This window comes from Triticum dicoccoides, chromosome 3B (assembly GCF_002162155.2).
Source record: "Triticum dicoccoides isolate Atlit2015 ecotype Zavitan chromosome 3B, WEW_v2.0, whole genome shotgun sequence".
In the NCBI taxonomy this organism is placed as follows: Eukaryota; Viridiplantae; Streptophyta; class Magnoliopsida; order Poales; family Poaceae; genus Triticum; species Triticum dicoccoides.
This window is the reverse complement of record NC_041385.1, coordinates 245,959,366-245,987,231: the sequence shown is the minus strand read 5'-3', so window position 1 is coordinate 245,987,231 and position 27,866 is coordinate 245,959,366. Positions and strand designations below refer to the sequence as shown.

General features: G+C 44.1%; 1 protein-coding gene and 1 long non-coding RNA gene across 2 annotated transcripts; one reads left to right on the top strand and one right to left on the bottom strand.

Moving 5' to 3' along the window:
- Positions 1-245: 245 nt before the first annotated feature.
- LOC119275744 lies at positions 246-5,676 on the bottom strand. Its single transcript, XR_005135864.1, has 5 exons — positions 5,539-5,676; positions 5,287-5,466; positions 1,120-5,192; positions 909-1,043; positions 246-687 (listed from the first exon to the last, which is right to left on the bottom strand). It is a non-coding gene; the product is annotated as an uncharacterized LOC119275744 (long non-coding RNA).
- On the top strand, positions 4,624-10,640 carry LOC119275743 (protein HOTHEAD-like). The gene is made up of 6 exons (XM_037556643.1): positions 4,624-4,761; positions 5,336-5,690; positions 6,785-7,098; positions 8,793-9,181; positions 9,737-10,308; positions 10,399-10,640. The coding sequence occupies exons 1-6, from the start codon at positions 4,692-4,694 to the stop codon at positions 10,451-10,453; spliced, it is 1,755 nt and encodes a 584-aa protein (XP_037412540.1). The 5' UTR covers positions 4,624-4,691; the 3' UTR covers positions 10,454-10,640.
- The last annotated feature ends 17,226 nt before the right edge of the window (positions 10,641-27,866 follow it).

The window sequence follows — 27,866 nt, the reverse complement described above, 5'->3', positions numbered from 1 at the left end:
TATGCATCAGAATGATGCAGAGGCTGGGGTAAACCCCCTTTTCGAAAAAAAACCTCCAGAAAAACAAGTCGTTGCTCCAGTAATTCGGTTGATGAGGCCACATAAAACGCCCAAGGAAACTATAGGGCTACAGAAGCGCTCACTGTTGTGAGAAGCCCATGAATCAGATCTCCGGCCACATAATCACCAGTATGATCTCAAAATCCACTGTGTGGCCTAAATGATTTGCTGGCGAATTGCTACCATAAATGAACGCCAGCAGGCCCAGCTCAACCACATCGATTATTTCACTATTTCTGTCCTCTCATGTTGTCTGTTTGGTGCATAGCTCACTGATACCACCACCGTATTAACACAAGCAATGTGTCATCTAAAGAAAAAGAAGAAAAAACATAAGCATCCGTAGAGGATGTTAAGACGCTTCCATCAGCTCTGGTGCACAGTCCAGTTCACTGGTTTCTGGGTAATCATCTCATAACCGAATTGCTTTCTTCAATGACGGACAACCTAGCAAGACAAGACAGCCATCATGTGCTCAATTTGCAGGTGCCACACAAGTCCTTTGCTGTGACCACTCAAACATGTTGCCAGTTGGCGCTCCATGTACATGTAATAAGTGCACCATCTAGGTTCGCTCTGAGCTCTTGCATTCAGACGTACATTTTCTTAGTTTATCCTAGTAGTTATCTGAAAGACCACAAAAGGAAGATACTGGTATCATTCTATCATCAATGTGTTTTACTTGACACTAAACTTGTTAATCATATGATCAGACAGATTTCACATAGTATAAAACAGCTGCAATGTGATTAATTTTGTCTCATAGTCTCTGTTTTGAGTTTTTGACTTAACACTTGAGATCAGCAAGCAAGAAACAATTCTACTGTTAAAATAAAACACTTCAGAACCTCCGTCATGCAGTCATGGTATGCTGCCCCAGAGGCCCGCACCATGTGGCCTTCTCCCTTCTCATTTAAGGATTTGCGTTGCAATACCGCTGGTCTTCTATGTGCGCGCTGGAGGCAAGTTGATGGACCATTACACTACGAACAGAATAATCATCATTGGTAAGTACGTAGTTCATGATAGTTTCCTGGCAGGACTGATTTTCGATCTTACCGAGCAGATCTCATTGGCTCTCAGGAGGTCCCTGTCCAACAATAGAAGCCTTAAAAGGAGGCGACGCCATTCTTGGTGTGCAGACAGTTTTTTAAGAATTACACATGGATCATCATTTTCTCGAAGCATGTGCTCTTACCCCACTTTATAGATAAAGCACAAATCAAAATACACGGCCGAACGATATAAGGTGAGGAAGCCCTTTGCAAAGCAGATTCCAGGATAGCCGGACAACATAAACGCACACGCCTACGTTTCTAAGAAAAGAACACATAGGTAGGCCTAAAAACACCACCACGACACGCCGTAGGACACCTAAGCTCCATGACAACGCCCTCGGGAGGTAAACGGCACTAAGCGTCGCCGCTGCCAAGTCCGAGGCGGAGAAGGGTCTTCACCCAGGACCCTGGCACATCATCATGGCTGAAAAGGGTGAAATGAAAACAACACGAACAAGTGTTTACACATGAGGTAGATTAGATGTAATGCTTGGGATTATTCCTAACGTTTCAGTTGTCAACTTGTTGCAGCGTATCCATTATACCATTTTGATAGCTGATGTGATGGGCATAAATGCTGTACCTTCATTGCTCAACATTGTTTCAAAGATGATTTGGACGTCCAATTACAGTTCTTTCTTTTAGTACATTGTACTGTCAAGTTGACATCAAGAATTTTGACCAGTACTAGACGTCCATGCCTTTTTTTCTTTGGACAAAATGCAGAGCCTTGCGTCTTGAAGCATTGATAGAAAGAAGAGTTTGTACAAACTCAAAGATGAAAGACACCCAGAATCACAATAGGATGCCACTAATAGGCACCGCCTCAACTGGTAGCGACCCCAGCCCTCCCACCCGCCATTGCCCCTAGCCTAACTTCGACTGGATATTGTCAAGGAGGTTGGCTAAAGTGAGTCGGGCGTTGTCGAAATGCCTATGTAAACGACATGTCCATACACTACTGGAAAATCCCTCTGTGTCGAGTGCTTACCGTTTCGCCGAGTTCCCCAACACGGGCTCTTGGTAATGACTATGTAAGCTGAGTACAGATCTCGGTAACAGTTCGAACTCGGCAAAGACTTGCCGTTGACGAGAGCCGGACAATAAGGACTTGGCAAGCAAAATAAACTTGGCTTATATATGACCTATGTCAAGTTGTGCTGGATTGAAGGCACCCAGCAAATCTGGCGCCACGTGGTGATCGCGGTAGCTGGCATCTGCTCCGTCACAGTGAACCGCTTTTGCTGAGCGCCTGTAAAATGGGACTCGGCATAATCTCCGTCAGACATTTACAGTTTTTCTTAAATCACCACGTAGACAGCTTTCCGAGTCCTTGACAAAAGAACTCGAGAAAGCCCTGACCCTTCGTCTCCCGCGTGTTATAAAGTACAAACTAGTGTGAGGCAGGCTCGGCTGTGACCTAGCTATAGCCGCCGCCACCTCGTCCTCCCCACCGCTGCCACCTCGGCCCGGCTGTCTGCCAATGCCGGCTGCCCCGCTCCTCTCCAACGGCGAACTCCGGTGCCCTGGATGGCCTCCTCCACCAACGGCCGGCAACAACCAGCTGCCATTTTGTTCACCATTTTTTTTTCTGTTTTTTTTTTAGGTAGTAAATATTTATTGGTTAATTGTGAAGTAATTAAATTGTTATAGTTAGTAGTTGGTATATACTTACCGACTGGATAGTACTAGACATCCATACATATCACTGACAGTTCTGTGTAATCTAGAGTACCATCCATACCTATCACTGACAATTCCTATGTAATCTAGAGTACGATGATGCTAACCTCAAACTTGCTAACCAACTGAGCAAGACCATTCAATGACAGACACATTGGTGTTACAAAACCATTTTCTGAACGAATGTCAATAGAGTATCATGTATCTTGTCAATATCAGGCCAGATAGTGGTTTGTCATCTTAAACAGCGTCTTTTCTACACCCTCCTCAGCCCTTCTCTTTCTTGAAAGCAACACCTCTGGGCAGACGGGAGTACAGAATAGAATTAAGAAATATAGTCTTCTTACCCTCAAAGAAACAAGAAAGAAATCTAGTCTTCTTGGAACAGGATTCGACTGAAGGGGGCTGGTTTATTAAGAATAAAGTCTAGGTGAACGAGGACTCTTAACTGTATCAGAAATTGTCTACAATGTTCAGTTTTATTCAAAATGGTCAATGGCCTACTCAGACTATAAAGATACACATAATCGAAATAGGCTTTCGCCCCGCTTTATAGATAAAGCAACCTATCTGTGTATTTAAATTGAGTAAATTTCACAAATTGCATGTCTTCTAATTGAAAGGGGTGCCCCGGTCTGTTTGTCGAAAAAATAATGTGAAGACCTATCCCAGAAGTACGGATTTGAGGATCAATATCACAAAACTACAGACTTAGGGAGCACGTATATCACAGAAATTTTCCTAAAGAAGTCTCTCACAGAACTACAGTACATTTTAAGAAACAAAGTAACCTAATTAGTATTAAATATATCACGAAACTATCTATTTAAGAATCAATTTCACAAAACTATAAGAACCAAAGTGTATCCCAAAACTACAGATGCGATAATATGTTGCTTAAACTTAGTCAGATGTGATAGTTTGTACATTAAACTTGTAATTTTGTGAACTTTACTCATTTAAATTAGGAAAAAAGTATGCTCTCTCGCTAATCTGTACTGTACTACTAAATAATAAAAATGTTGTATTTTCTGGTACATCATTATGGATTGGACTAGTCTTTCTCATAGCTATTCTGAATTCTCTCATTTCTTAAATTAAATTTGGTTAATATTTATTAACCCCGTATAAAAGAAATAATTAAGGCCATTTCTTCTAAAAAATTAGAATAGTGAGACGTATTAAAACGCAATTTGAATTCCGAACCCTTCACTTCTCTTCCCAGCCAAGCCAGGTTCTTGATTTCTCGATTGTTGTAGAAGTTTTAATTAGACTGCTAACATCGCAGTGCTGGCGTGTAAAATTGATGTTCGTTAATGTCATGAGTTGTACCTGTTAGCACAAAATCATCTGCGATAGGGCCAAGGGGGTTAGGTGAACTTTTTCAAGAGATCAAAGTTGAAAACAACCAACCAGTTTCAGAGTTAAAGGTTGAAAAATGAACTTCTACAATAGCTCAGGTTTGAAAAGTGGACATTCTTCAAAATCTGCCTATAGTCACCAAAAATGAAATAAAAACGTCACTGAGTTTGAAAGAAGTGAGGGAGATATGCATGTAAATCAGGGCGGTGGGTAAAATATTCACAGCAGTTTCGTTGTGGTTGGTTGGCTGATGAGGAAGTCCATAAATCTGACTTGTAGTACTACTGGACAGTGCTGCACTGCATTGAATGGCAATTAATGGTGTGGGTGAGCGCCCTTGAATGAATGTACACAATAGCTCTCTCAATTCCACGGTGCTGCTACTGTCTACATAAACGAGTGAAATGCATTGGGCAAGGTTGCGAGGTGGAGAAACCAGAGAGCACCAGACAGAAGGCAAGTACGCAGAGTCAGAGGTGAAAAAGAAAGGGCGAAAGAGAACAAAACAAGGGGAGCTCTTTGGTTTCAATGGGTTTGATCAGCGGAAGGGTGTTCTTCAAGATCTTGGCGTTCCTCTGCTTCATCAGATTATCTCAAGGTACATTCCATCTGCTTGAGCTTATCTATGCTTCTGAAAACTGCACGGTGAGTCGTCTCCCATAGAAAAAAGCTCAATGGTTCAGAGTTGGAGTTTGATCCATCGATGTTTGCTTTCTTTGTTTCTGCCGATCAGCTTGTTATACCCACCATGGCTATTATCCAGAGATTTTGAACTGGCTTAGGAACATGGGTCTTTATTTAGATATTTTAGCTACATTTGTTGTCATCTATTTCTAATTATCCTTCATTATGATTTTGATATTGTTTACTTAGTCCTAAAGTGGCACTCTGTCGTTGTAAGAATGCTTGGCATGTAATACATAAGAAAGTGTCATTTCCAAGTAAAAGGATGGAAAAACAAGGTGTGGAATCTGGAAAAGATGTACCTTCTTTTCACAACCTGTAGAACTATTTATAACCAGAAGAAACCTGATGAAAAAGAGGAAGAGTTTAGCATAACCAGGTTGAGACATCCTCATAGATATCAAGATAGAAGAAGAAAACTGACTGAAATAGTATTAACCTGAAACCAAGCAGCTCCAGGCAATAATATCAAACACTTAAACTTGCAGGAAGAAACCATTCCGCCACACCAGATCTCCCTCCCCTCCGGAAGGCAAGCAGTTTCTCCAAAATCCAGCATGAAGCATATGACTACATCATTGTCGGCGGGGGCACGGCCGGATGCCCATTGGCAGCAACGCTGTCGAAAAAGTACAAGGTGCTGTTGCTTGAGAGAGGTGGATCTCCATATGGCAACCACAACATCTCATACCTTGAGAACTTCCACATTTGCTTGACCGATGAATCGAAGAATTCCCCATCTCAGGGATTCATCTCCACTGATGGTGTCATCAATTCCCGAGCAAAGGTTCTAGGTGGTGGAACATGTATAAATGCCGGCTTCTACAGCCGAGCCAACCGAAGGTACGCAATGTGTCATGTTTTCAGCTATCTAACCTAACTTAAGATCCATTTACTGTGCAAATAAACTTAAGCGGAAGTTAAAATAAGTAGTCATTTCATAACCTGAATAGGAAACATCGATATCAAAAGATGGGACTAATCCTGTTTGATCTTACTATCACAAGAAGAATTAAGTGGTTCAGCATGGTTGATCAGATATACCAGGATATTTCACAGCTATTCAATCTGAAGCCCCACTGTGGGTGTGTTAGTATGTCACATTCACAAAGCAGTGTTCATATCTTCTGTCTTAAGCAAAGATTAGACCAGTCTCAACACTAAAGAGTCAACAAAATGGCTGATGGGAGAAGCCAACGATCTTAGAGGTAGCCATAAAAGTTAGTGATACAAAACCTTTTCAGCCCCATAACTGTACCTGGTCTTGAAATACCTTACGCTTTAACTGGAGATTTGTCACATGTTTTTTCACATGGATTTTTTATAGCTTCTAGTTGAATATCATAGTGGTAGAATTGATTTTGCAGTTGCAGGACATATATCAGACGCATTAATGGTTCCTCAACAACATTATAGCTAGCAGAGGAGTAATTAGATTTGGAGGAAAGCCAGTAAGGCTATCTGACTTTCTTATTGGAGTTTATATAGCTGCACACCAATGCATACTATGGAGTGGTGAAGGACTGAAAATGAGCATCGAAGAAAAATTGCAAAAGATCACTAATACATTTTTGTTTGATTTGGTAACACAGAATGATGAATAACCAAATAGCCAAATTCGACTAAGGTTTGCCGTAAGTCCTGAAAGGCTTAGAATGTCATGGCAGAATTCATTAACCATTGCAGTATCTGAGTTTTTTGAAACATCTGCAGTGTCAAACTAGAAAAATATATGCCAGTTATTACAGCAACCTTAAGAATATAAGAAGAAAATTGCTCGCATAAGCATACGGCCAGCTATAACTATAAGATAGCATAAAATCTGGTTTCAACAAGACGAGCAACTGTGCCTATTGGACCGAACCTATCATGTCAAACATTAGTATTAGTGAGGCCTTATAAGTTTGTAACCAATTATCATGCGCTTGTCCATGCAGATTTGTGAAGGATGCAGGATGGGATGAAGAGTTGGTGAATCAGTCCTACCCCTGGGTCGAAGAGAGGATTGTTTATTGGCCAAAGATTGCACCTTGGCAAGCTGCCCTTCGTGATGGGCTGCTTGAAGCAGGGGTATCGCCTTACAATGGATATACCTATGACCATCTCTTTGGAACCAAAGTTGGGGGAACCATCTTTGATGAGGCAGGGTACCGGCACACTGCTGCTGACCTCCTAGCTGCTGCAAATCCTGACAACCTCAGAGTGCTGCTTCATGCTAGTGTGAACAAAGTAATTTTCAAAACGAGACATGGTAAGCGGTAATAATCCAAGTAGTAGCTCTTATAATCACAAAAAAGTTCCATTTTAGAAAAGAACAAAGCACCCAGTGAGAAATCTGGTAGCTGGAGATCTCAGAAATTTCAGGAAATTGTTTCACAAAATTTAGGACAAATTTAACTTATTTGTAGAAAAAGGAAACTGAACAGAAAATGGTGTTTTGAGGATTCAAACCCACGAGTCCACGGCGTCCACTTATAAAGCATGATGAGCATATGCGCCTTTAATATGATGACTGTTTTTGTCAATAATTTTGCTTATGGCTGAATGTAGTTGGTTTTGGTCAATAATTTTGCACCGGACATACAATTTCCTCCATAATCTGTATCCACTTCCACAGAGTGAATTGCAAAAGACATCGACATTGAAGGCTAGGGTTGCAGGAACCACAGTTCTACAGTTTTGTGCCCAAAACCACTAATTCCAAGGCTAATTTTTTTGCAAAAAACACTAGTTGTCGGTTTTGACCCATTTGATGACAATTATGACAAGTGGAACCCGCAAAAGCTGATGTGGCATAACGGTTCTGCACAAACGGCGTTAGACAGGTTTATCGACATTTACATAGACACCCTTGGGGCAAAAATAAAAACGCAATCGGGTCCTGCCAAATCAAAAACTGCAGCAGGACACGGCGTTCATGGGTTCTCGCGCCGGCGAGGTACGGACACCAGAGCGTCGCCCGGAGGGGGAAGAGGGCCGCGTCTGTCCTTCGGTCGGCGGTGCCGCGTCCGCATCGGGCGGCGGTGGGACGGCCACGAATGGAGGAGGTGGCGTCTGGGTTGAGGATCAAGCAGGCGGCTGCACTGCTAGCTTGCTGGGTGGCTGGGGTCCTCGCCGTAGGCAAGGGTTGGGGCGGCGTCGCCGGTCGACTGGAGCAGAGGGGTTGGGATCGCCGGCGACAAGGGCGGCTGCGAAGCTCGGCCGGGCTATTGGTCGGAGCCTTGGCTGTGGAGGCGCGAGGGAAAGATGGGGAGGGGCGCGAGGGAGGTAGAGCAGGGGGAGGGGCGGGGACGGGAGCGAGCAACAGAGGCGGTGCCGGCCGCCGAGCATCAACGACGACGAGTAGCAGCGGCGCCAGAGTGAGCAGCAGAAGTGGCGCAGGCGACCAGGCGCGAGCGAGCAGCGGCGCGGGCGCGAGAGAGCAGCAGCGGTGGCGCAGGCGGGAGAGAGCAGTGGCGGCGGCACCGGAGTGAGCAGCAGACGCGCCGGCTGCGCATGAGCGAGCAGCGGCGCCGGTGTCCAGGCGGCCAGGCACGAGCGAGCAGCGCTGGAACCTTATCCTCTACTTTTTTTATAATGAATAAATGACCTTATCCTCATATGCCCTTTTGCAATGTAGTCCCTTATATTCTGTCTAATTGCAATCCGTTATGTCGCGCCACATCACCCTTTTCGGCGGGACCCATCAGTCATAATCGTGATTAAAACGAGCGAATCAGGTGACTAGTGTTTTTTGCAAAAAAATAGACTCGGAATTAGTGATTTTTGGCACAAAACTGTAGAACTGTGGTTCCTGTAACCCTAGCCTTCAATGTCGATGTTTTTTACAATTCACTCACTTCCACAAGAAGGAAGCTAGGAAAACACATACTTCAAACAAAAACAGTAGGTACTTGCTGGTTGCTGCACAATCATTTTGTTATAGTAACCTCATCTCTTGCACAGGACATCAGAAACAGAGTGCTATTGGGGTTCAATTCAAGGATGAGAATGGTGGGCAGCATCAAGCCTTTCTTAGCCAAAAGAGAGGCAGTGAGATTATTGTCTCTGCCGGCGCAATTGGAAGCCCCCAGCTGTTGTTGATCAGCGGCATTGGACCAAGGAGTGAACTTAAGAAGCATAACATTTCTATAGTTCTTCACAACGAACACGTGGGTAAAGGGATGTCAGACAACCCATTGAGCTCCGTATTTATACCCACCAAGGATCCCCCAAAGCAGTCTCTTATTGAGACTGTTGGAATAACTGATGATGGTGTGTTTATCGAAGCCAGCAGCGGTTTCGGCCAGACAGGGGACAGCATTCACTGCCACCATGGAATCATGTCTGCTGAGGTTTGTCATCAATCATGATTGTTACCTGAAATAAAATTCAAGGACTTAATTACAGTTTACAAGTATCATGGTGCATTTCAGTTCATGAAAGTATGATGGTAGTGCATTTCGGTTTACAAAAGTATCATGGTGCATCACAAAAGCTTTTGCGCAAAACAATGCATCTTGCACGAGCAATCTAAAAAAATATGCACCCTAAAATGGGCTCTTTGGAGCCAACTTCCCAAGCTTTATCTGTTAAGCTTTAGTTTGCAGGTACCCAAGATAAGCATATAGACAAATCAGAAATATATACTAACATGTAGGTAAGAATCAAATTATGCAGCTGCTACACTCATTCGCAACTACCTACATTCCTATTCGTATCACATGATAAAAATTACTGAATTCCTTATCATCAATGTTATAAACTAGAGTTATCTTTCAAAGTTATTGTTGAAAGTTCAATTGTACAATCAGAGTGAAGTGTCTCAGAAAAACTTAAGCATATGTCCACTTCCCTTTTTAGAACCATGACAGTTTTCATGCTTATGACATTTTGGCATTCTAATGCAGATTGGGCAGTTGTCGACAATTCCTCCAAAGGAAAGAAGTTTAGAAGCAGTCCATAAGTATGTACGTAACAAAAAGAGCCTGCCCAAAGAAGTATTCCATGGAGGGTTCATTCTTTCGAAGATTGATGGCCCGCTGTCTACTGGCAATCTAGTTCTTGTGGACACTGATCCCAACAGCAATCCTATCGTCACCTTCAACTACTTCAAACATCCACAGGATCTGAGACGATGTGTTTACGGGATCAAGACCATAGAGAAAATAATTAGTACAAACACTTTCTCTAATTTCACTCCCAAAGATGGTGGATATTCAATGGAAAAACTGCTCAACATGAGTGTAGCAGCTAACATAAACCTGATACCGAAGCATACAAATGACAGCACATCCTTGGAGCAGTTTTGCAGGGATACAGTGGTCACCATCTGGCATTACCATGGTGGATGCCATGTAGGCAAGGTGGTTGACCAGCAGTACAAAGTGATTGGGACCTCAGGCCTCCGGGTGATTGACGGATCAACCCTATCCAGGTCGCCAGGAACAAACCCACAAGCCACAGTCATGATGATGGGCAGGTACAACACAGAAATATGATATAGTTTGCATTTTGGTAAATTCATTTCAACTCCAGGGTTTGATCTTTCTTTCCCGCGTTTGACATGCAGATACATGGGAGTGAAGATCTTAAGGGAAAGGTTAGGACGAGCGGCTGGAGTATAATAGATACTTGGACATTATTATCTTGTTCACCATGTAAGAATGTGACTTAGGAGAAAAGTAAATAGTAATTTTTTAAGAGATTCATCAACAACCACCAAAGAAAGAAGCGTCAGTTGTATCATCTGTATTCTTACCATTCATGTGGAAATATATGTATATGGCCTACCAAAATATTATGTTACTTTTACATTTCCACCCTTTTTGCCCCAAAGGATCTTCTGAAATAAAGCATTCATATGATAGTTCCATACACTCTGGACAAGACAAAGTCTAAGAATCAAATGTGCAGACAGTGGCATGCTATTGAGAATTACAGAAAATGATTACAACGTAGCGGCAAGTACGCAGGGGGATAGCCCTGGATTTTGATTGTCCAATTATTAATAATTCATATCAACTAGTCAAGTACTACAAGAACGTATCATATCAGTTGAGAGAACGGAAGCGTGTATATTTGTCGTTAGAAATAAAAAGGAAGTGTGTACCTCATCAGCGTGATGAAGCTTGGCGCCACGAAATCGACGAACGCACTGCGGTTCCAGAGCAAATCTATGACAGGGAGGAAGGAGACGCTAAAGGCAGCAAACAAGGTTCGGCACCACAGCCTATGGCGCAGGCCACAGGTTCCTATTTTTATTGGCACATTGCTCCACCGAAGCCACGCTGCAGTGGCGGAGCTACAGACGGAATTTTGTTGATCAATTGACGAGGCGTGATTAGAGCATTACCACGAACACCTGGGGCGCATCGGAAGTTGGTCAGCCAGAGTTGGCTGTAGTACACAGCCATGGGGGGTCGAGGTCGCCAGATTGACGCGTCTTGACGGAGGGATGAGCGATGCCAAGAGGACGCGCCATGGCTGCTCCCTCTCCATTCTCCCTACCGCATGATGTTCTTCATCCAATGGCCGCATCAATTTCCACGCCCAAGTCCCCCTTTCCCGCAAGAAAAACCCACACCGCTCCCGTATTTCCAGCTCTACCCCGTAATACTTGGACAACTGAAATGAATCGTCGGGAGCTCCTCCGTGTTGCCGTGCTTGCCCAGTTGGCCAGGTGACTTGTCTCCCGCTCGTCAAACCACCTCCTCGCACACCGAACGAACATGCAATTACCAAAAACTTCAGAATCTTCAGAAATTTAGGGGTTCAGTTCAGCAATGTACTCTGCACTTCACATACAGTCTGAACAGAAACGGCGGCGACGCCTCGGGAGGTCGACGCCGATGTAGAGCAGCAACGCGAGTGAGATCTGCAGCAGCGCTGGAACCAAGTTCTTCCGGCGCCTGTCCGCTCGCGCGCGAGGGCACCGGTGAGGCTGCTGGTCGCTGCCTCTGGCAGCGTCGTCTCAGCGGAGGCATCTAGCGGCAGGAGAGGGCCGTCGTCTGGACGTGGGCGGCGCAACCACGGTGGTGCGATGGGGCAGAGGAAAGAAGATGCCAAACTCCCGCTTGCCACGCTCCTCCTTCACGCCGACCTCCTGCTCGAAGCGGCGGCCGCGGTTGTCCTAGAGGTGTACCTGCATTCCATTTCCACCTAGTCAGGCCCGGCGAGCAATTTTGGGGCCAAAATCACTGTTTCCACCTTTCTTAGTAACTTTAGTAAAAAAAACTTTTTCAGATTTTGTACTGTAGCACCATCCAAATAACGTCAAGGCTTTCAAAATCACTGTTTCGATCTTTCTTACTAACTTTAGTAAAAAAAAAACTCTTTCAAACTTTGTAGCATGATCCGAACCTCTGGTAACACAAAGACTTCTGGCGTTTCTTTCTCACACATAATTTTGGCCCAATTTTAACGTGAAGATTTTGGCCCAATTTTGGGCTTAGTTGAGTTGCATTGAAATTTAGCCTTCACAAACCTCAAACACCTCCCAGCCAGACTTCATTGAAATTTGACGCTTATAGCGCTATTTGCAGTCTGTGTAGGCGCTAATCTTTCATTAGGATGTCGATGGTAATGGACCGACCAATCCATGAGCGGTCGCTGTTTGGTTTTCGCGTGTTTTATCGGTGCCTTTTCTCGAGCTTCTAGAAGCTTTCGATCGGAAAAATTTCTTTCCTTTTTCCTTTTTTTCTGTTTAGTTTTTCTTTTTTCTCGTGATTTTTTCCAAATGTGTGAACTTTTCATAAAATTGTGAACTTTTTTGAATTTGTGATCTTTTCAAATATAAAAACTTTTTTCATGTTTTCTAAAGTTGCTTTCACATTTTATGAACTTTTTTATTTTTGTTTATTATTTTTATTTTTTTAGTTCTTGTTTTCTTTAAATCAACGATCATCCGGTCAATGGTCAACTGGTTTAACCTAGCTTCATGGGTCGACCAACAATTCACGCGCGTGAGACCCAGTTGGGGAATGGTCAAATCGGCAGGAATAGGAGCTCTCACGTGAGGAACAATCGGATCGGTAATTAACACTCAGCCAGCCCCGTCTTCTCTCGTGCGGGCAAGGGGAACGTGAAGGAAATATGCCCTAGAGGCAATAATAAAGTTATTATTTATTTCCTTATATCATGATAAATGTTTATTATTCATGCTAGAATTGTATTAACCGGAAACATAATACATGTGTGAATACATAGACAAACATAGTGTCACTAGTATGTCTCTACTTGACTAGCTCGTTGATCAAAGATGGTTGTGTTTCCTAACCATAGACATGAGTTTTCATTTGATTAACGGGATCACATCATTGGAAGAATGATGTGATTGACATGACTCATTCCGTTAGCTTAGCACTTGATCGTTTAGTATGTTGCTATTGCTTTCTTCATGACTTATATATGTTCCTACAACTATGAGATTATGCAACTCCCGTTTACCGGAGGAACACTTTGTGTGCTATCAAACTTCACAACGTAACTGGGTGATTATAAAGGAGCTCTACAGGTGTCTCCGAAGGTACATGTTGAGTTGGCGTATTTCGAGATTAGGATTTGTCACTCCGGTTGTCGGAGAGGTATCTCTGGGCCCTCTCGGTAATGCACATCACTACAAGCCTTGCAAGCAATGTAGCTAATGGGTTAGTTACGGGATGATGCATTACGTAACGAGTAAAGAGACTTGCCGGTAACGAGATTGAACTATGTATTGAGATACTGACGATCGAATCTCGGGCGAGTAACATATCGATGACAAAGGGAACAACGTATGTTGTTATGCGTTTTAACCGATAAAGATCTTCGTAGAATATGTAGGAGCCAATATCAGCATCCAGGTTTCGCTATTGGTTATTGACCGGAGACGTGTCTCGGTCATGTCTACATAGTTCTCGAACCCGTAGGGTCCGCACGCTTAAAGTTAGATGATGGTTATATTATGAGTTTATGTGTTTTGATGTACCGAATATAGATCGGAGTCTCGGATGTGATCACGGACATGACGAGGAGTCTCGAAATGGTCGATACATGAAGATTGATATATTGGACGACTATATTCAGACACCGGAATAGTTTCGGGGGTTATCGGATGTATACCGGAGTACTAGGGGGTTACCGGAACCCCCCGGGGGGTTAATGGGCCTCATGGGCCCAAAGTGGAGCAGAGGAGGGGCGGCCAAGGTAGGCCGCAGGCCCCCTCCCCCTCTAGTCCGAATAGGACAAGGAGGGGGTGGCGCCCCCCTTTCCTTCTCTCCTCTCTCCCCTTCCTTCCCCCTCTCCTACTTGGACAAGGAAAGGAGGGAGTCCTACTCCCGGTGGGAGTAGGACTCCTCCCTGGCGCGCCTCCTCCTGGCCGGCCGCCCCCTCCCCCTTGCTCCTTTATATACGGGGGCAGGGGGCACCTCTAAACACAACAATTGATCCTTGAGATCTATTAGCGGTGTGCGGTGCCCCCCTCCAATAGATTCCACCTTGATAATATCATAGTGGTGCTTAGGCGAACCCCTGAGTCGGTAGAGCATCATCATCGTCATCACGCAGTCGTGCTGACAGAACTCTCCCTTGAAGCTCGACTGGATCGGAGTTCGAGGGACGTCATCGAGCTGAACGTGTGCTGAAATCGGAGGTGCCGTGTTTTCGGTACTTGATCGGTCGGATCATGAAGACATACGACTACATCAACCGCGTTGTGCTAACGCTTCCGCTTTTGGTCTACGAGTGTACGTGGACAACACTCTCCCCTCTCGTTGCTATGCATCACCATGATCTTTCGTGTGCGTAGGAAATTTTTTGAAATTGCTACGTTCCCCAACAGTGGCATCCGAGCCTGGTTTTATGTGTAGATGTTATATGCACGAGTAGAACACAAGTGAGTTGTGGGCGATGCAAGTCATACTGCTTACCAGCATGTCATACTTTGGGTCGGCGGTATTGTTGGATGAAGCGGCCCGGACCGACATTACGCGCACGCTTACGCGAGACTGGTTCTACCGACGTGCTTTGCACATAGGTGGCTGGCGGGTGTCAGTTTCTCCAACTTTAGTTGAATCGAGTGTGGCTACGCCCGGTCGTTGAGAAGGTTAAAACAGCACTAACTTGACGAACTATCATTGTGGTTTTGATGCGTAGGTAAGAACGGTTCTTGCTCAGCCCGTAGCAGCCACGTAAAACTTGCAACAACAAAGTAGAGGACGTCTAACTTGTTTTTGCAGGGCATATTGTGATGTGATATGGTCAATACGTGATGCTATATTTTATTGTATGAGATGATCATGTTTTGTAACCGAGTTATCGGCAACTGGCAGGAGCCATATGGTTGTCGCTTTATTGTATGCAATGCAATCGCCCTGTAATTGCTTTACTTTATCACTAAGCGGTAGCGATAGTCGTAGAAGCAATAGGTGGCGAAACGACAACGATGCTACGATGGAGATCAAGGTGTCGCGCCGGTGACGATGGTGATCATGACGGTGCTTCGGAGATGGAGATCACAAGCACAAGATGATGATGGCCATATCATATCACTTATATTGATTGCATGTGATGTTTATCCTTTATGCATCTTATTTTGCTTTGATTGACGGTAGCATTATAAGATGATCTCTCACTAAATTTCAAGGTATAAGTGTTCTCCCTGAGTATGCACCGTTGCGAAAGTTCTTCGTGCTGAGACACCACGTGATGATCGGGTGTGATAGGCTCTACGTTCAAATACAACGGGTGCAAAACAGTTGCACACGCGGAATACTCAGGTTAAACTTGACGAGCCTAGCATATACAGATATGGCCTCGGAACACTGAGACCGAAAGGTCGAGCGTGAATCATATAGTAGATATGATCAACATAATGATGTTCACCATTGAAAACTACTCCATCTCACATGATGATCGGACATGGTTTAGTTGATTTGGATCACGTGATCACTTAGATGATTAGAGGGATGTCTATCTAAGTGGGAGTTCTTAGTAATATGATTAATTGAACTTAAATTTATCATGAACTTAGTACCTGATAGTATTTTGCTTGTCTATGTTTGTTGTAGATAGATGGCTCGTGTTGTTGTTCCGTTGAATTTTAATGCATTCCTTGAGAAAGCTAAGTTGAAAGATGATGGTAGCAATTACACGGACTGGGTCCGTAACTCGAGGATTATCCCCATTGCTGCACAAAAGAATTACGTCCTAGAAGCACCGCTGGGTTCCAGGCCTGCTGCAGATGCAACTGACGACGTTAAGAACGTCCGGCAGAGCAAAGCTGATGACTACTCGATAGTTCAGTGTGCCGTGCTTTACGGCTTAGAACCAGGACTTCAACAATGTTTTGAACGTCATGGAGCATATGAGATGTTCTAGGAGTTGAAGTTAATATTTCAAGCAAATGCCCGGATTGAGAGATATGAAGTCTCCAATAAGTTCTATAGCTGCAAGATGGAAGAGAATAGTTCTGTCAGTGAACATATACTCAAAATGTCTGGGTATAATAATCACTTGATTCAACTGGGAGTTAATCTTCCTGATGATAGTGTCATTGACAGAATTCTTCAATCACTACCACCAAGCTACAAGAGCTTCGTGATGAACTATAATATGCAAGGGATGAACAAGACTATTCCCGAGCTCTTCGCAATGCTAAAAGCTGCGGAGGTAGAAATCAAAAAGGAGCATCAAATGTTGATGGTCAACAAGACCACCAGTTTCAAGAAAAAGGGTAAAGGGAAGAAGAAGGGGAACTTCAAAAAGAATGGCAAACAAGTTGCTGCTCAAGAGAAGAAACCCAAGTCTGGACCTAAGCCTGAGACTGAGTGCTTCTACTGCAAGCAGACTGGTCACTGGAAGCGGAACTGCCCCAAGTATTTGGCGGATAAGAAGGATGGCAAGGTGAACAAAGGTATATGTGATATACATGTTATTGATGTGTACCTTACTAATGCTCGCAGTAGTACCTGGGTATTTGATACTGGTTCTGTTGCTAATATTTGCAACTTGAAACAGGGACTACGGATTAAGCGGAGATTGGCTAAGGACGAGGTGACGATGCGCGTGGGAAATGGTTCCAAAGTCGATGTGATCGTGGTCGGCACGCTACCTCTACATCTACCTTCGGGATTAGTTTTAGACCTGAATAATTGTTATTTGGTGCCGGCGTTAAGCATGAACATTATATCTGGATCTTGTTTGATGCGAGACGGTTATTCATTTAAATCAGAGAATAATGGTTGTTCTATTTATATGAGTAATATCTTTTATGGTCATGCACCCTTGAAGAGTGGTCTATTTTTATTGAATCTCGGTAGTAGTGATACACATATTTATAATGTTGAAGCCAAAAGATGCAGAGTTGATAATGATAGTGCAACTTATTTGTTGCACTGCCATTTGGGTCATATTGGCATAAAGCGCGTGAAGAAACTCCATACTGATGGACTTCTAGAATCACTTGATTATGAATCACTTGGTACTTGCGAACCATGCCTCATGGGCAAGATGAATAAAACGCCATTCTCCAGAACTATGGAGCGAGCAACAGATTTGTGGAAATCATACATACTGATGTATGTGGTCCAATGAACATTGAGGCTCGCGGCGGGTATCGTTATTTTCTCACCTTCACAGATGATTTAAGCAGATATGGGTATATCTACTTAATGAAACATAAGTCTGAAACATTTGAAAAGTTCAAAGAATTTCAAAGTGAAGTGGAAAATCATCGTAACAAGAAAATAAAATTCCTAAGATCTGATCGTGGAGGAGAATTTGAGTTACGAGTTTGGTTTACATTTGAAACAATGCGGAATAGTTTCACAACTCACGCCACCTGGAACACCACAACGTAATGGTATGTCCGAACGTCGTAATCATACTTTACTAGATATGGTGCGATCTATGATGTCTCTTACTGATTTACCGCTATCATTTTGGGGTTATGCTTTAGATACGACCGCATTCACGTTAAATAGGGCACCATCAAAATCCGTTGAGACGATGCCTTATGAACTATGGTTTGGCAAGAAACCAAAGTTGTCGTTTCTTAAAGTTTGGGGTTGTGATGCTTATGTGAAGAAATTTCAACCAGATAAGCTCGAACCCAAATCGAAGAAATGTGTCTTCATAGGATACCCAAAGGAGACTATTGGGTACACCTTCTATCATAGATCTGAAGGCAAGACTTTTGTTGCTAAATTTGGATCCTTTCTAGAGAAGGAGTTCCTCTCGAAAGAAGTGAGTGGGAGGAAAGTAGAACTTGATGAGGTAACTGTACCTGTTCCCTTATTGGAAAATAGTTCATCACAGAAACCGGTTCCTGTGACGACTACACCAATTAGTGAGGAAGCTAATGATATTGATCATGAAACTTCAGATCAAGTTACTACCGAACCTCGTAGGTCAACCAGAGTAAGATCCACACCAGAGTGGTACGGTAATCCTATTCTGGAAGTCATGTTACTTGACCATCGCGAACCTACGGACTATGAGGAAGCGATGATGAGCCCAGATTCCGCAAAATGGCTTGAGGCCATGAAATCTGAGATGGGATCCATGTATGAGAACAAAGTATGGACTTTGGTTGACTTGCCCGATGATCGGCAAGCCATCGAGAATAAATGGATCTTCAAGAAGAAGAATGACGCTGATGGTAATGTTACTGTCTACAAAGCTCGACTTGTTGCGAAGGGTTTTCTACAAGTTCAAGGGGTTGACTACGATGAGACTTTCTCACCCGTAGCGATGCTTAAGTCTGTCCGAATCATGTTAGCAATTGCCGCATTTTATGATTATGAAATATGGCAAATGGATGTCAAAACTGCATTCCTGAATGGATTTCTAGAAGAAGAGTTGTATATGATGCAACCAGAAGGTTTTGTCGATCCAAAAGGTGCTAAAAAAGTGTGCAAGCTCCAGCGATCCATTTATGGACTGGTTCAAGCCTCTTAGAGTTGGAATAAACGCTTTGATAGTGTGATCAAAGCATATGGTTTTATACAGACTTTTGGAGAAGCCTGTATTTACAAGAAAGTGAGTGGGAGCTCTATAGCATTTCTGATATTATTTGTAGACGACATATTGTTGATTGGAAATGATATAGAATTTCTGGATAGCATAAAAGGATACTTGAATAAAAGTTTTTCAATGAAAGACCTCGGTGAAGCTGCTTATATATTGGGCATCGAGATCTATAGAGATAGATCAAGACGCTTAATTGGCTTTCACAAAGCACATACCTTGATAAAGTTTTGAAAAAGTTCAAAATGGATCAAGCAAAGAAAGGGTTCTTGCCTGTATTACAAGGTGTGAAGTTGAGTCAGACTCAATGCCCGACCACAGCAGAAGATAGAGAGAAAATGAAAGATGTTCCCTATGCTTCAACCATAGGTTCTATCATGTATGCAATGCTGTGTACCAGACCTGATGTATGCTTAGCAATAAGTTTAGCAGGGAGGTACCAAAGTAATCCAGGAGTGGATCACTGGACAGTGGTCAAGAATATCCTGAAATACCTGAAAAGGACTAAGGATATGTTTCTCATTTATGGAGGTGACAAAGAGCTAGTCATAAATGGTTACGTCGATGCAAGCTTTGACACTGATCCGGATGATTCTAAATCACAAACTGGATACGTGTTTATATTGAACGGTGGAGTTGTCAGTTGGTGCAGTTCTAAACAAAGCGTCGTGACGGGGTCTACATGTGAAGTGGAGTACATAGCTGCTTCAGAAGCAGCAAATGAAGGAGTCTGGATGAAGGAGTTCATATCCGATCTAGGTGTCATACCTAGTGTATCGGGACCAATGAAAATCTTCTGTGACAATACTGGTGAAATTGCCTTGGCAAAGGAATACAGTTTTCACAAGAGGACCAAGCACATCAAGAGACGCTTCAATTCCATCCGGGACCAAGTCCAGGTGGGAGACATAGATATTTGCAAGATACATACGGATCTGAATGTTGCAGACCCGTTGACTAAGCCTCTTCCATGAGAAAAACATGATCAGCACCAAGGCTCCATGGGTGTTAGAATCATTACTGTGTAATCTAGATTATTGACTCTAGTGCAAGTGGGAGACTGAAGGAAATATGCCCTAGAGGCAATAATAAATTTATTATTTATTTCCTTATATCATGATAAATGTTTATTATTCATGCTAGAATTGTATTAACCGGAAACATAATACATGTGTGAATACATAGACAAACATAGTGTCACTAGTATGCCTCTACTTCACTAGCTCGTTGATCAAAGATGGTTGTGTTTCCTAACCATAGACATGAGTTTTCATTTGATTAATGAGATCACATCATTGGGAGAATGATGTGATTGACATGACCCATTCCGTTAGCTTAGCACTTGAACGTTTAGTATGTTGCTATTGCTTTCTTCATGACTTATACATGTTCCTACAACTATGAGATTATGCAACTCCCGTTTATCGGAGGAGCACTTTGTGTTCTACCAAACGTCACAACGTAACTGGGTCATTATAAAGGATCTCTACAGGTGTATCCGAAGGTACATGTTGAGTTGGCGTATTTCGAGATTAGGATTTGTCACTCCGGTGGTCGGAGAGGTATCTCTGGGCCCTCTCGGTAATGCACATCACTACAAGCCTTGCAAGCAATGTAGCTAATGAGTTAGTTACAGGATGATGCATTACATAACGAGTAAAGAGACTTGCCAGTAACGAGATTGAACTAGGTATTGAGATACCGACGATCGAATCTCGGGCAAGTAACATACCGATGACAAAGGGAACAACGTATGTTGTTATGCAGGTTGACCGATAAAGATCTTCGTAGAATATGTAGGAGCCAATATGAGCATCCAGGTTCTGCTATTGGTTATTGACCGAAGACGTGTCTCGGTCATGTCTACATAGTTCTCGAACCTGTAGGGTCCGCACGCTTAAAGTTAGATGATGGTTATATTATGAGTTTATGCGTTTTGATGTACCAAAGATAGTTCAGAGTCCAGGATGTGACCACGGACATGACGAGGAGTCTCGAAATGGTCGAGACATGAAGATTGATATATTGGACGACTATATCCGGACACCGGAATAGTTTCGGGGGTTATCGGATGTATACCGGAGTACCAGGGGGTTACCGGAACCCCCCGGGGAGTTAATGGGCCTCATGGGCCCAAAGTGGAGCATAGGAGGGGCGGCCAGGGCAGGCCGCGCGCCCCCTCCCCCTCTAGTCCGAATAGGACAAGGAGGGGGGCGGCGCCCCCCTTTCCTTCTCTCCTCTCTCCCCTTCCTTCCCCCTCTCCTACTTGGACAAGGAAAGGAGGGAGTCCTACTCCCGGTGGGAGTAGGACTCCTCCCTGGCGCGCCTCCTCCTGGCCGGCCGCCCCCTCCCCCTTGCTCCTTTATATACGGGGGCAGGGGGCACCTCTAAACACAACAATTGATCCTTGAGATCCATTACACTACAAAAAAATACACTTCCGTGATGATACGTGTTTGTCACAGTAGGTCGCGTATTTTGTCATGCATGTACATCCATGAAAAATTTATGACAGAACAAAGATAGTCATACCTGTGCTGTCGTAGAAGTGTTCCATGATATTACCAAAATTATCATCACGGAAGTGTCCACTTCCATGACGATAAATCGCGCGTCACAGAAGTGCTTTCGTCAAGGGTGACCGACACATGGCATCCACCGTAACGGAACGCCGTTAAGCTATTGGGTCGGGTTTTGGATCCGATAACCCGTTAACAGCCCCGACCAATGAGGATTTTCCACGTGTAAAATCATCATTGGCTGGAGGAAACACGTGTCGGCTCATTGTTGGGACAGATGTCATCCACTCATTGGACAGAAGGCGCCTATGATACGTCGACACGTGGCACAGCCCAACAGAGGCCCATTCCTGTGAAAAGGCCGGCCCGTTTGACTTGGTCAAAAGGTGACGGGCCGGCCCATGGAAAGCCTGTTAACAGCCTATTCGCATATAGCCCATTTACAGCCCGCTAACCCAAGGCCCGTTACGCCCTATCCGAATTTGGCCCAGTAGCGTCATGTGGGCCATCCAATATGATTCCAGCCCGTTTTCACTTCTGCCCCATGTATGGCCCATGACGTCTTTCGGCCCATATGAGGCCCTATGTAACTCTTGGCCTATTAACCGCCCGTGGTGAAACTCGCCCGCAATGAACAGTGTATCACTTTAGACCCATTAACGGCCCGTGGTGAAACTGGCCCGTAATGAACAGTGTATCAGTTTATACCCATTAAGGGACCGTTATTCAGTTGGGCCGTCTCCAACCCATGTTATCTTTCGGCATTCTCGGAGCCCATTTATTCTTGGGCTCATTTGCAGCATTCGGTTACTTACGGCCCGTTATTGTCATTTTCTTCTTTTGGGCCAAATTCAGCCCGTCGTTACAGTCAGCCCTTTTGTGGTTTGTTAGTCTGTTGGGCCATTTTCATAGCATCACCAAATATGGCCTATTAATGGCCCGTTATGGTCAGCCCATAAAACGTACGATTTCCATTATAGGCCCATCTACGGCCCATTAAAGGCCAGTACAAGACCCATAAATGAGTCAGTGGCCCATGGATCCTACGTGACGTACAAGGCCCATGGATCCTGCGAGATGTAGAAGGCCCATGGATCCAGCGAGACATAGAAGGCCCATGGATCCTGCGAAACATAGAAGGCCCATGGATCTTACGAGACGTAGAAGGCCCATGGTCGGGCGAGTTGGCCCCCGTTTGAACGATATAGCATATTCAAAAAATTATCCTACTCAATACTATCACCTCTAAAAAGCATACACTATACAACAAAGAGATCAAGGCATAGAAAGGTAGAATAATCCTACACTATACAATAAAGAAATTATAGCCGATTATACCCACTGGGCATTATGGTACGGCACAAGTGATAATAAAGCATACACAAACAGCAAATTACATACACTGGGCAAATACGGCTCATACATCATGGACGCGCATCAACTTAACTCCATTTGAACTATAATCTCTTCAGAAAATAGGATTGGCCGGATTCAGATAGCACAAATTTCAGTCTGCAAAATCTCCAATTCCTTCATGGTTACCTCGGTGTCTTGTTTCATTTTTTTTACTCCTGCATCTAATACCTGCATGTCCAGTCTCAACTTGTTGATTATACGTTGAAAATCATGTACACATTGTCTTGCCACCTCCAGTTGATGCTCGAGAACATCAGCACATTCCAATTCCAATCCATAATTATTCGGTAACAACCATGCCGCACTGCTCGCAGATTTTTGTGTTGATGTCACTTCATCCTGAAATGTTTCTGTAAGTACACATGACTAGGGCAAAAATATAGTTACAACAGTGAAGCGAACAAGACACTATTTTGTACTACATGGCAAAACAGGACTAACAATAATGTTACACGTCACTTTCACAAAAAAAATGTTACACGTCATGAATCATAAGCAGGTGATATTTTAAAAATTATAAAAAAGATAGTCTGTGCAGCCTGCATACAGAAATCCCTCTTAGCTCACCAGAGGAGCATGATGTTGGGGCCCAATCGAAAACACAGACAAGTTACAAATTTAGACAGCACGTTGCGTATAAGTAAGCAAGCAGTTGGCCATTTTGTACCTCAATTAAAGTCTTAGGGAGCATAATGAACAGCAGAGGGTTTCATACAAACATACTACAGTAGGCAAAACTATGCAATCATTAGCATAGTATAAACTAGATTGTGAGCCTCATGCAATAATAGTTCGTTAATAGACTTCAAAGCTCCAGGCACACTTCAGCAAAGTAATTAAATGGTAAGGCCTTTAATTATGTCAACTAATAGTGATACAAGTATCGAACATCAGGCATAATTATTTGGGCATCTCATTAAGTGAGGACAAATAAAGCAATTGAAAAGAGAAAATTAACTATGCCTGAAACAAACAAGGAATTGAACTGTTGAGTTGCATACAGTGACTTACCTTAGCAGGTTGAAGAGGCTCAGCGCAGCTCCTACTTCTCTTGCAAGGCTCCTTCCTAACATCTTGTACTTGGAAATCCTCAATCTTATCTTCATTGCACCCCCTCTGCAAGGTGACACAAACTAGTTACTCGTCTCCTTGGAAGATAAATATGCATACTTTCCAGTCTGTGAACACAAAAGGAGGAGATTATAACAAAAAACACCACATAATGAAACATGCCGCATCTCTTGCACTTGCACACAATGAAATGAGCATTTACTATGTCTGCACTATGTAAAAACTAGGCATACCTTCGAACTGGATCTCCAGGTACTCTTGGAGAGCCTACTGTAGTGTACAGTTATGTCACCTATGAGTTAGACAAGGCCCCACTACAGCAGCCCTTAGTGTTTAAATCGTTGACAAGCTTTGTTAGAGTGTTAGGTCAAGAACAACAAGTAATCAAAGCAAACAGTCCTAGTATGGCTGGCTGATGCAAACAAGCAATTGAACAGATGTATGAGCAAATCTTACATATCAAAAAAAGAAGCAAATGAGGCTTAAAGACCATCACTTGACTGACCAGATTTAAGGGGCATTTAAACATCATGTGCAACGTACGAACTAACATAAACATTGCATATTCCAGATTTTACAATGGAATGCACATGTGTTAGGTTATGCCGTGTATGATGATGCCTAAATGTACAGATAGCAGGCAGGAGTGATTCATCATTGCACGCACAATTTAATTGCAGGTTAAGGGCCAGTTCGATTCCGCCTTTTCAGGGTATATTGTCAAAATAAGCCATAAAAGATGTAAAGAAGTCATTTTTGAGTTATGGGCTTGGGCTTAACTAATTTCGCTTTGGAGGGGGGTGTTTCGGGTAGAACCTCGCTAAAAATTGAAGGGAAGGGGAATAGTGAAATGACTCTGTTGTTTGCCTATATTACACTCAAAATGCAACTGCTGACGCCCGTGTCACACCTGACCCTCAAGTAAAAACAAACACGCAAGCATTCATTGCCCCGCCCGCTTGCATCTCCTCTCCCCTTTCCCTCTACCTTGATCCCCTGCCTGCAGCACTAGGGTTCCTCGAGCGAGCCGTCGCCACTGGTCCCATCTGGCATGGTCCTCGACGATGCTATGTCCAGCTAGGCTACATGGCCGGCAGGTAGGGGCAAATCTCCTTGGCTGCTCCTCCCTCTGGCGCCGCCCCTCATTCTCATGGTCTCCAGCAGCTGCTCCACTGTGGTTCGTCCAACGCACTACTCCGGCGGGTGCTGCACAACTACGGCTAATGCCACACTACGGCAGAAGGCACATTGTTCCCCCTCCCCTCCTCCCAGGCCATGGCCTTGAGGTGCTGTTGAAGGATGAGCTCACCCAACAAGGTGAGGATCTCCTCTGATTTTTTGCCAAATATTCATTCTGATCCACTATACAATGAATTGCTATGAGCTGCTTCTACTGCTGCTATATGATGCATTGCTATGAGCTGCTCCTGCTGCTGCTATATGATGAATTGCTATGAGCTGCTGCTGCTATATGATGAGTTGCTATGAGCTGCTGCTGCTGCTATATGATGAATTGCTATGAGCTGCTGCTGCTGCTATATGATGAGTTGCCACAAGCTGCTCCTGCTGCTGCTATATGATGAATTGCTATGAGCTGCTCCTGCTGCTGCTATATGATGAATTGCTATGAGCTGCTCCTGCTGCTGCTATATGATGAATTGCTATGAGCTACTCCTGCTGCTGCTATATGATGAATTGCTATGAGCTGCTGCTGGTATATGATGAATTGCAGACTGCTGCTGCTGTATGATGAGTTGCTATGAGCTGCTGCTGCTGCTATATGATGCTTTCAAGTGGTGCTGCTATATGATAATAACTAGCCACTTGGACCATCGAATTTCAATAAATAATTGTTCTTCATTTAAATGTGGGTCATGCGTTCTTCGTTTAAATTAGGCAATGGGATCTCTATGGAAAACATTGACCAAAGTAGATTGTGCCAAGTAGATGGTATCTTTGTATTTTCATTTTGAGCAAATAGTGATGGTCTGTTTTCCTATCATATTAATTACTGCACTGGGTTCAATTTGTGATGTTTGCAAGTCAAATTAATTTCCATATGGGCAGCAAAATGAAAAAAATATATAATGCAATCTAGACTTTCCACTGATCATACCAAAGATAAGTTGAAAACACAATGAAAAGAACTGGTTGGCGTATTACATGGAGCTTATATTCACAGGTGCTTATTTTCTTAGGATAACTCATAATAACTGTCCCTAAGAAACTTGGCTAATAGAACTGGCATACAAATAACATGTCACGATGATTGCAATGGAGGAGTGACGTACCATAGCACACTGTATAGGCTCACCGCTGCCTCTCCTTTTTTTGTGATGTTCCATGAAATTGCCACATACATCTTGTACTTTTTCATTGTGTAACCCTATCTGCAAGTTGACACGGCTAATTTCAGACATCTCTACATGATACTACATTGCATATCCCTTGCGCATATTTAAACCACCAATTAACGATTGTCTGTGTACCATAAACTAGCCATGACTCTGTATGCTGGACTGGCAGGCACTCTAAGGCAGCCTAATGTAGTGCACTGGAATTCCTACATGCCACCTACAATTTTGTGTAATGCACTGCCCCTGTTCCTAAATATATGTCTTTGTAGAGATTCCAGTATGGACCACATACAGATGTATATAGATGCATTTTCGAGTGTAGATTCACTCATTTTGCTCCGTATGTAGCCTATAGTGGAATCTCTAGAAAGACTTATATTTAGGAATGGAGGTACGAGGTAGTATCATGTATGACATCTACATATCTAATTTAGCAGCCAGTAGTAGAAATCATTGTCTGCACAAAAGGATTACTGGTCGAAAATCCTAGCAAAGCACGCTGGCAGGCACAGAACAATACAAGAGAGAGAGAGACACGCTTACAAGATCATAGCAATGCCTCAGTCCAGGATCTTGGTTGGCCAAGCTGTTAGATCCAGAAGAAACATCGTCCGTGTAGTTTTTGCCATCTGCATAACAGGTAACAGCGACTGGTTAGTTTATTTGAAGTACATCGAGCAGGTGATGCTGGACGGGTTTAAAGGTGACAAGTACCTAGGCTGTGGAGGGTGCCTGGCATCTCTCCAGACGGTGGGAATTAGGTTAGAAACGTCGAGGGTGATGACGCTGCGCTGGCTGTCGGGGTCTGGTAAGGAGATCTAGAACCGTCGAGTAGGGTGTTTGTGGAGCGGCTCCGGTAGGGTGGACTAAGTGGATCTGTGGCCGTGGACGAGGGCGTAGGTGAAGCTGCTCCGGTGGTTGGGTTAAGGATGGTGTCGACGACGCGGATCTGTGGCCGTGGACGGGGCGTCAGAAGCTGCTCCAGTGGTTGGGTTAAGGATGGTGTCGGTGATGCGGATCTGCGGCCGTGGACGGGGCGTCAGAAGCTGCTCCGGTGGTTGGGTTAAGGGTGGTGTCGATGATGCGGATCTGCGGCCGTGGACGGGGCGTCAGAAGCTGCTCCGGTAGGTTGGATGAGGGTGCGAGGAAGCGGATCTGAGGCCGTGGACTTGTGAGTTGGCAAGGCGACCCCGGTAGGGTTGAGAATGGTATAGGCGAAGTGTTGATGCTGGTGTCGGCGAAGCGGCTCCGGTAGGGTTGAGGAAGGTGTCGGCGAAGCGCCTCCGATAGGGTTGAGGAAGGTGTCGGTGAAGAGGATCAGAGGCCGTCGACGGGGGCGTCGGTGGGGCGGCTCCGGGGGGTGTGGACGAAGCGTCTCCAGTGGGGAGTATGAATTAGCCGCTGCAGATGCGCGGCGGTTGACGAGAGTACCGGCGAAGCAGATCCGGCGCCGTGGACAAGGCCGACACTAAATGGGCTATGGTACAGTGGTGGATGAGCAGTCTACTTGTTTCTAGGGGAGGTGGGACGGGTAGATGCGTCCGCAGAAGCAGATCCGGCGAGGTGGACGCCGCTGGCAGTGAATGGGCTATGGTACGCCGGTGGATGAGCAGTCTAGGGTTTCGAGAGGGGAGGGGAGAAAGGGCGATGAAGTACGGACGGCGTGATGT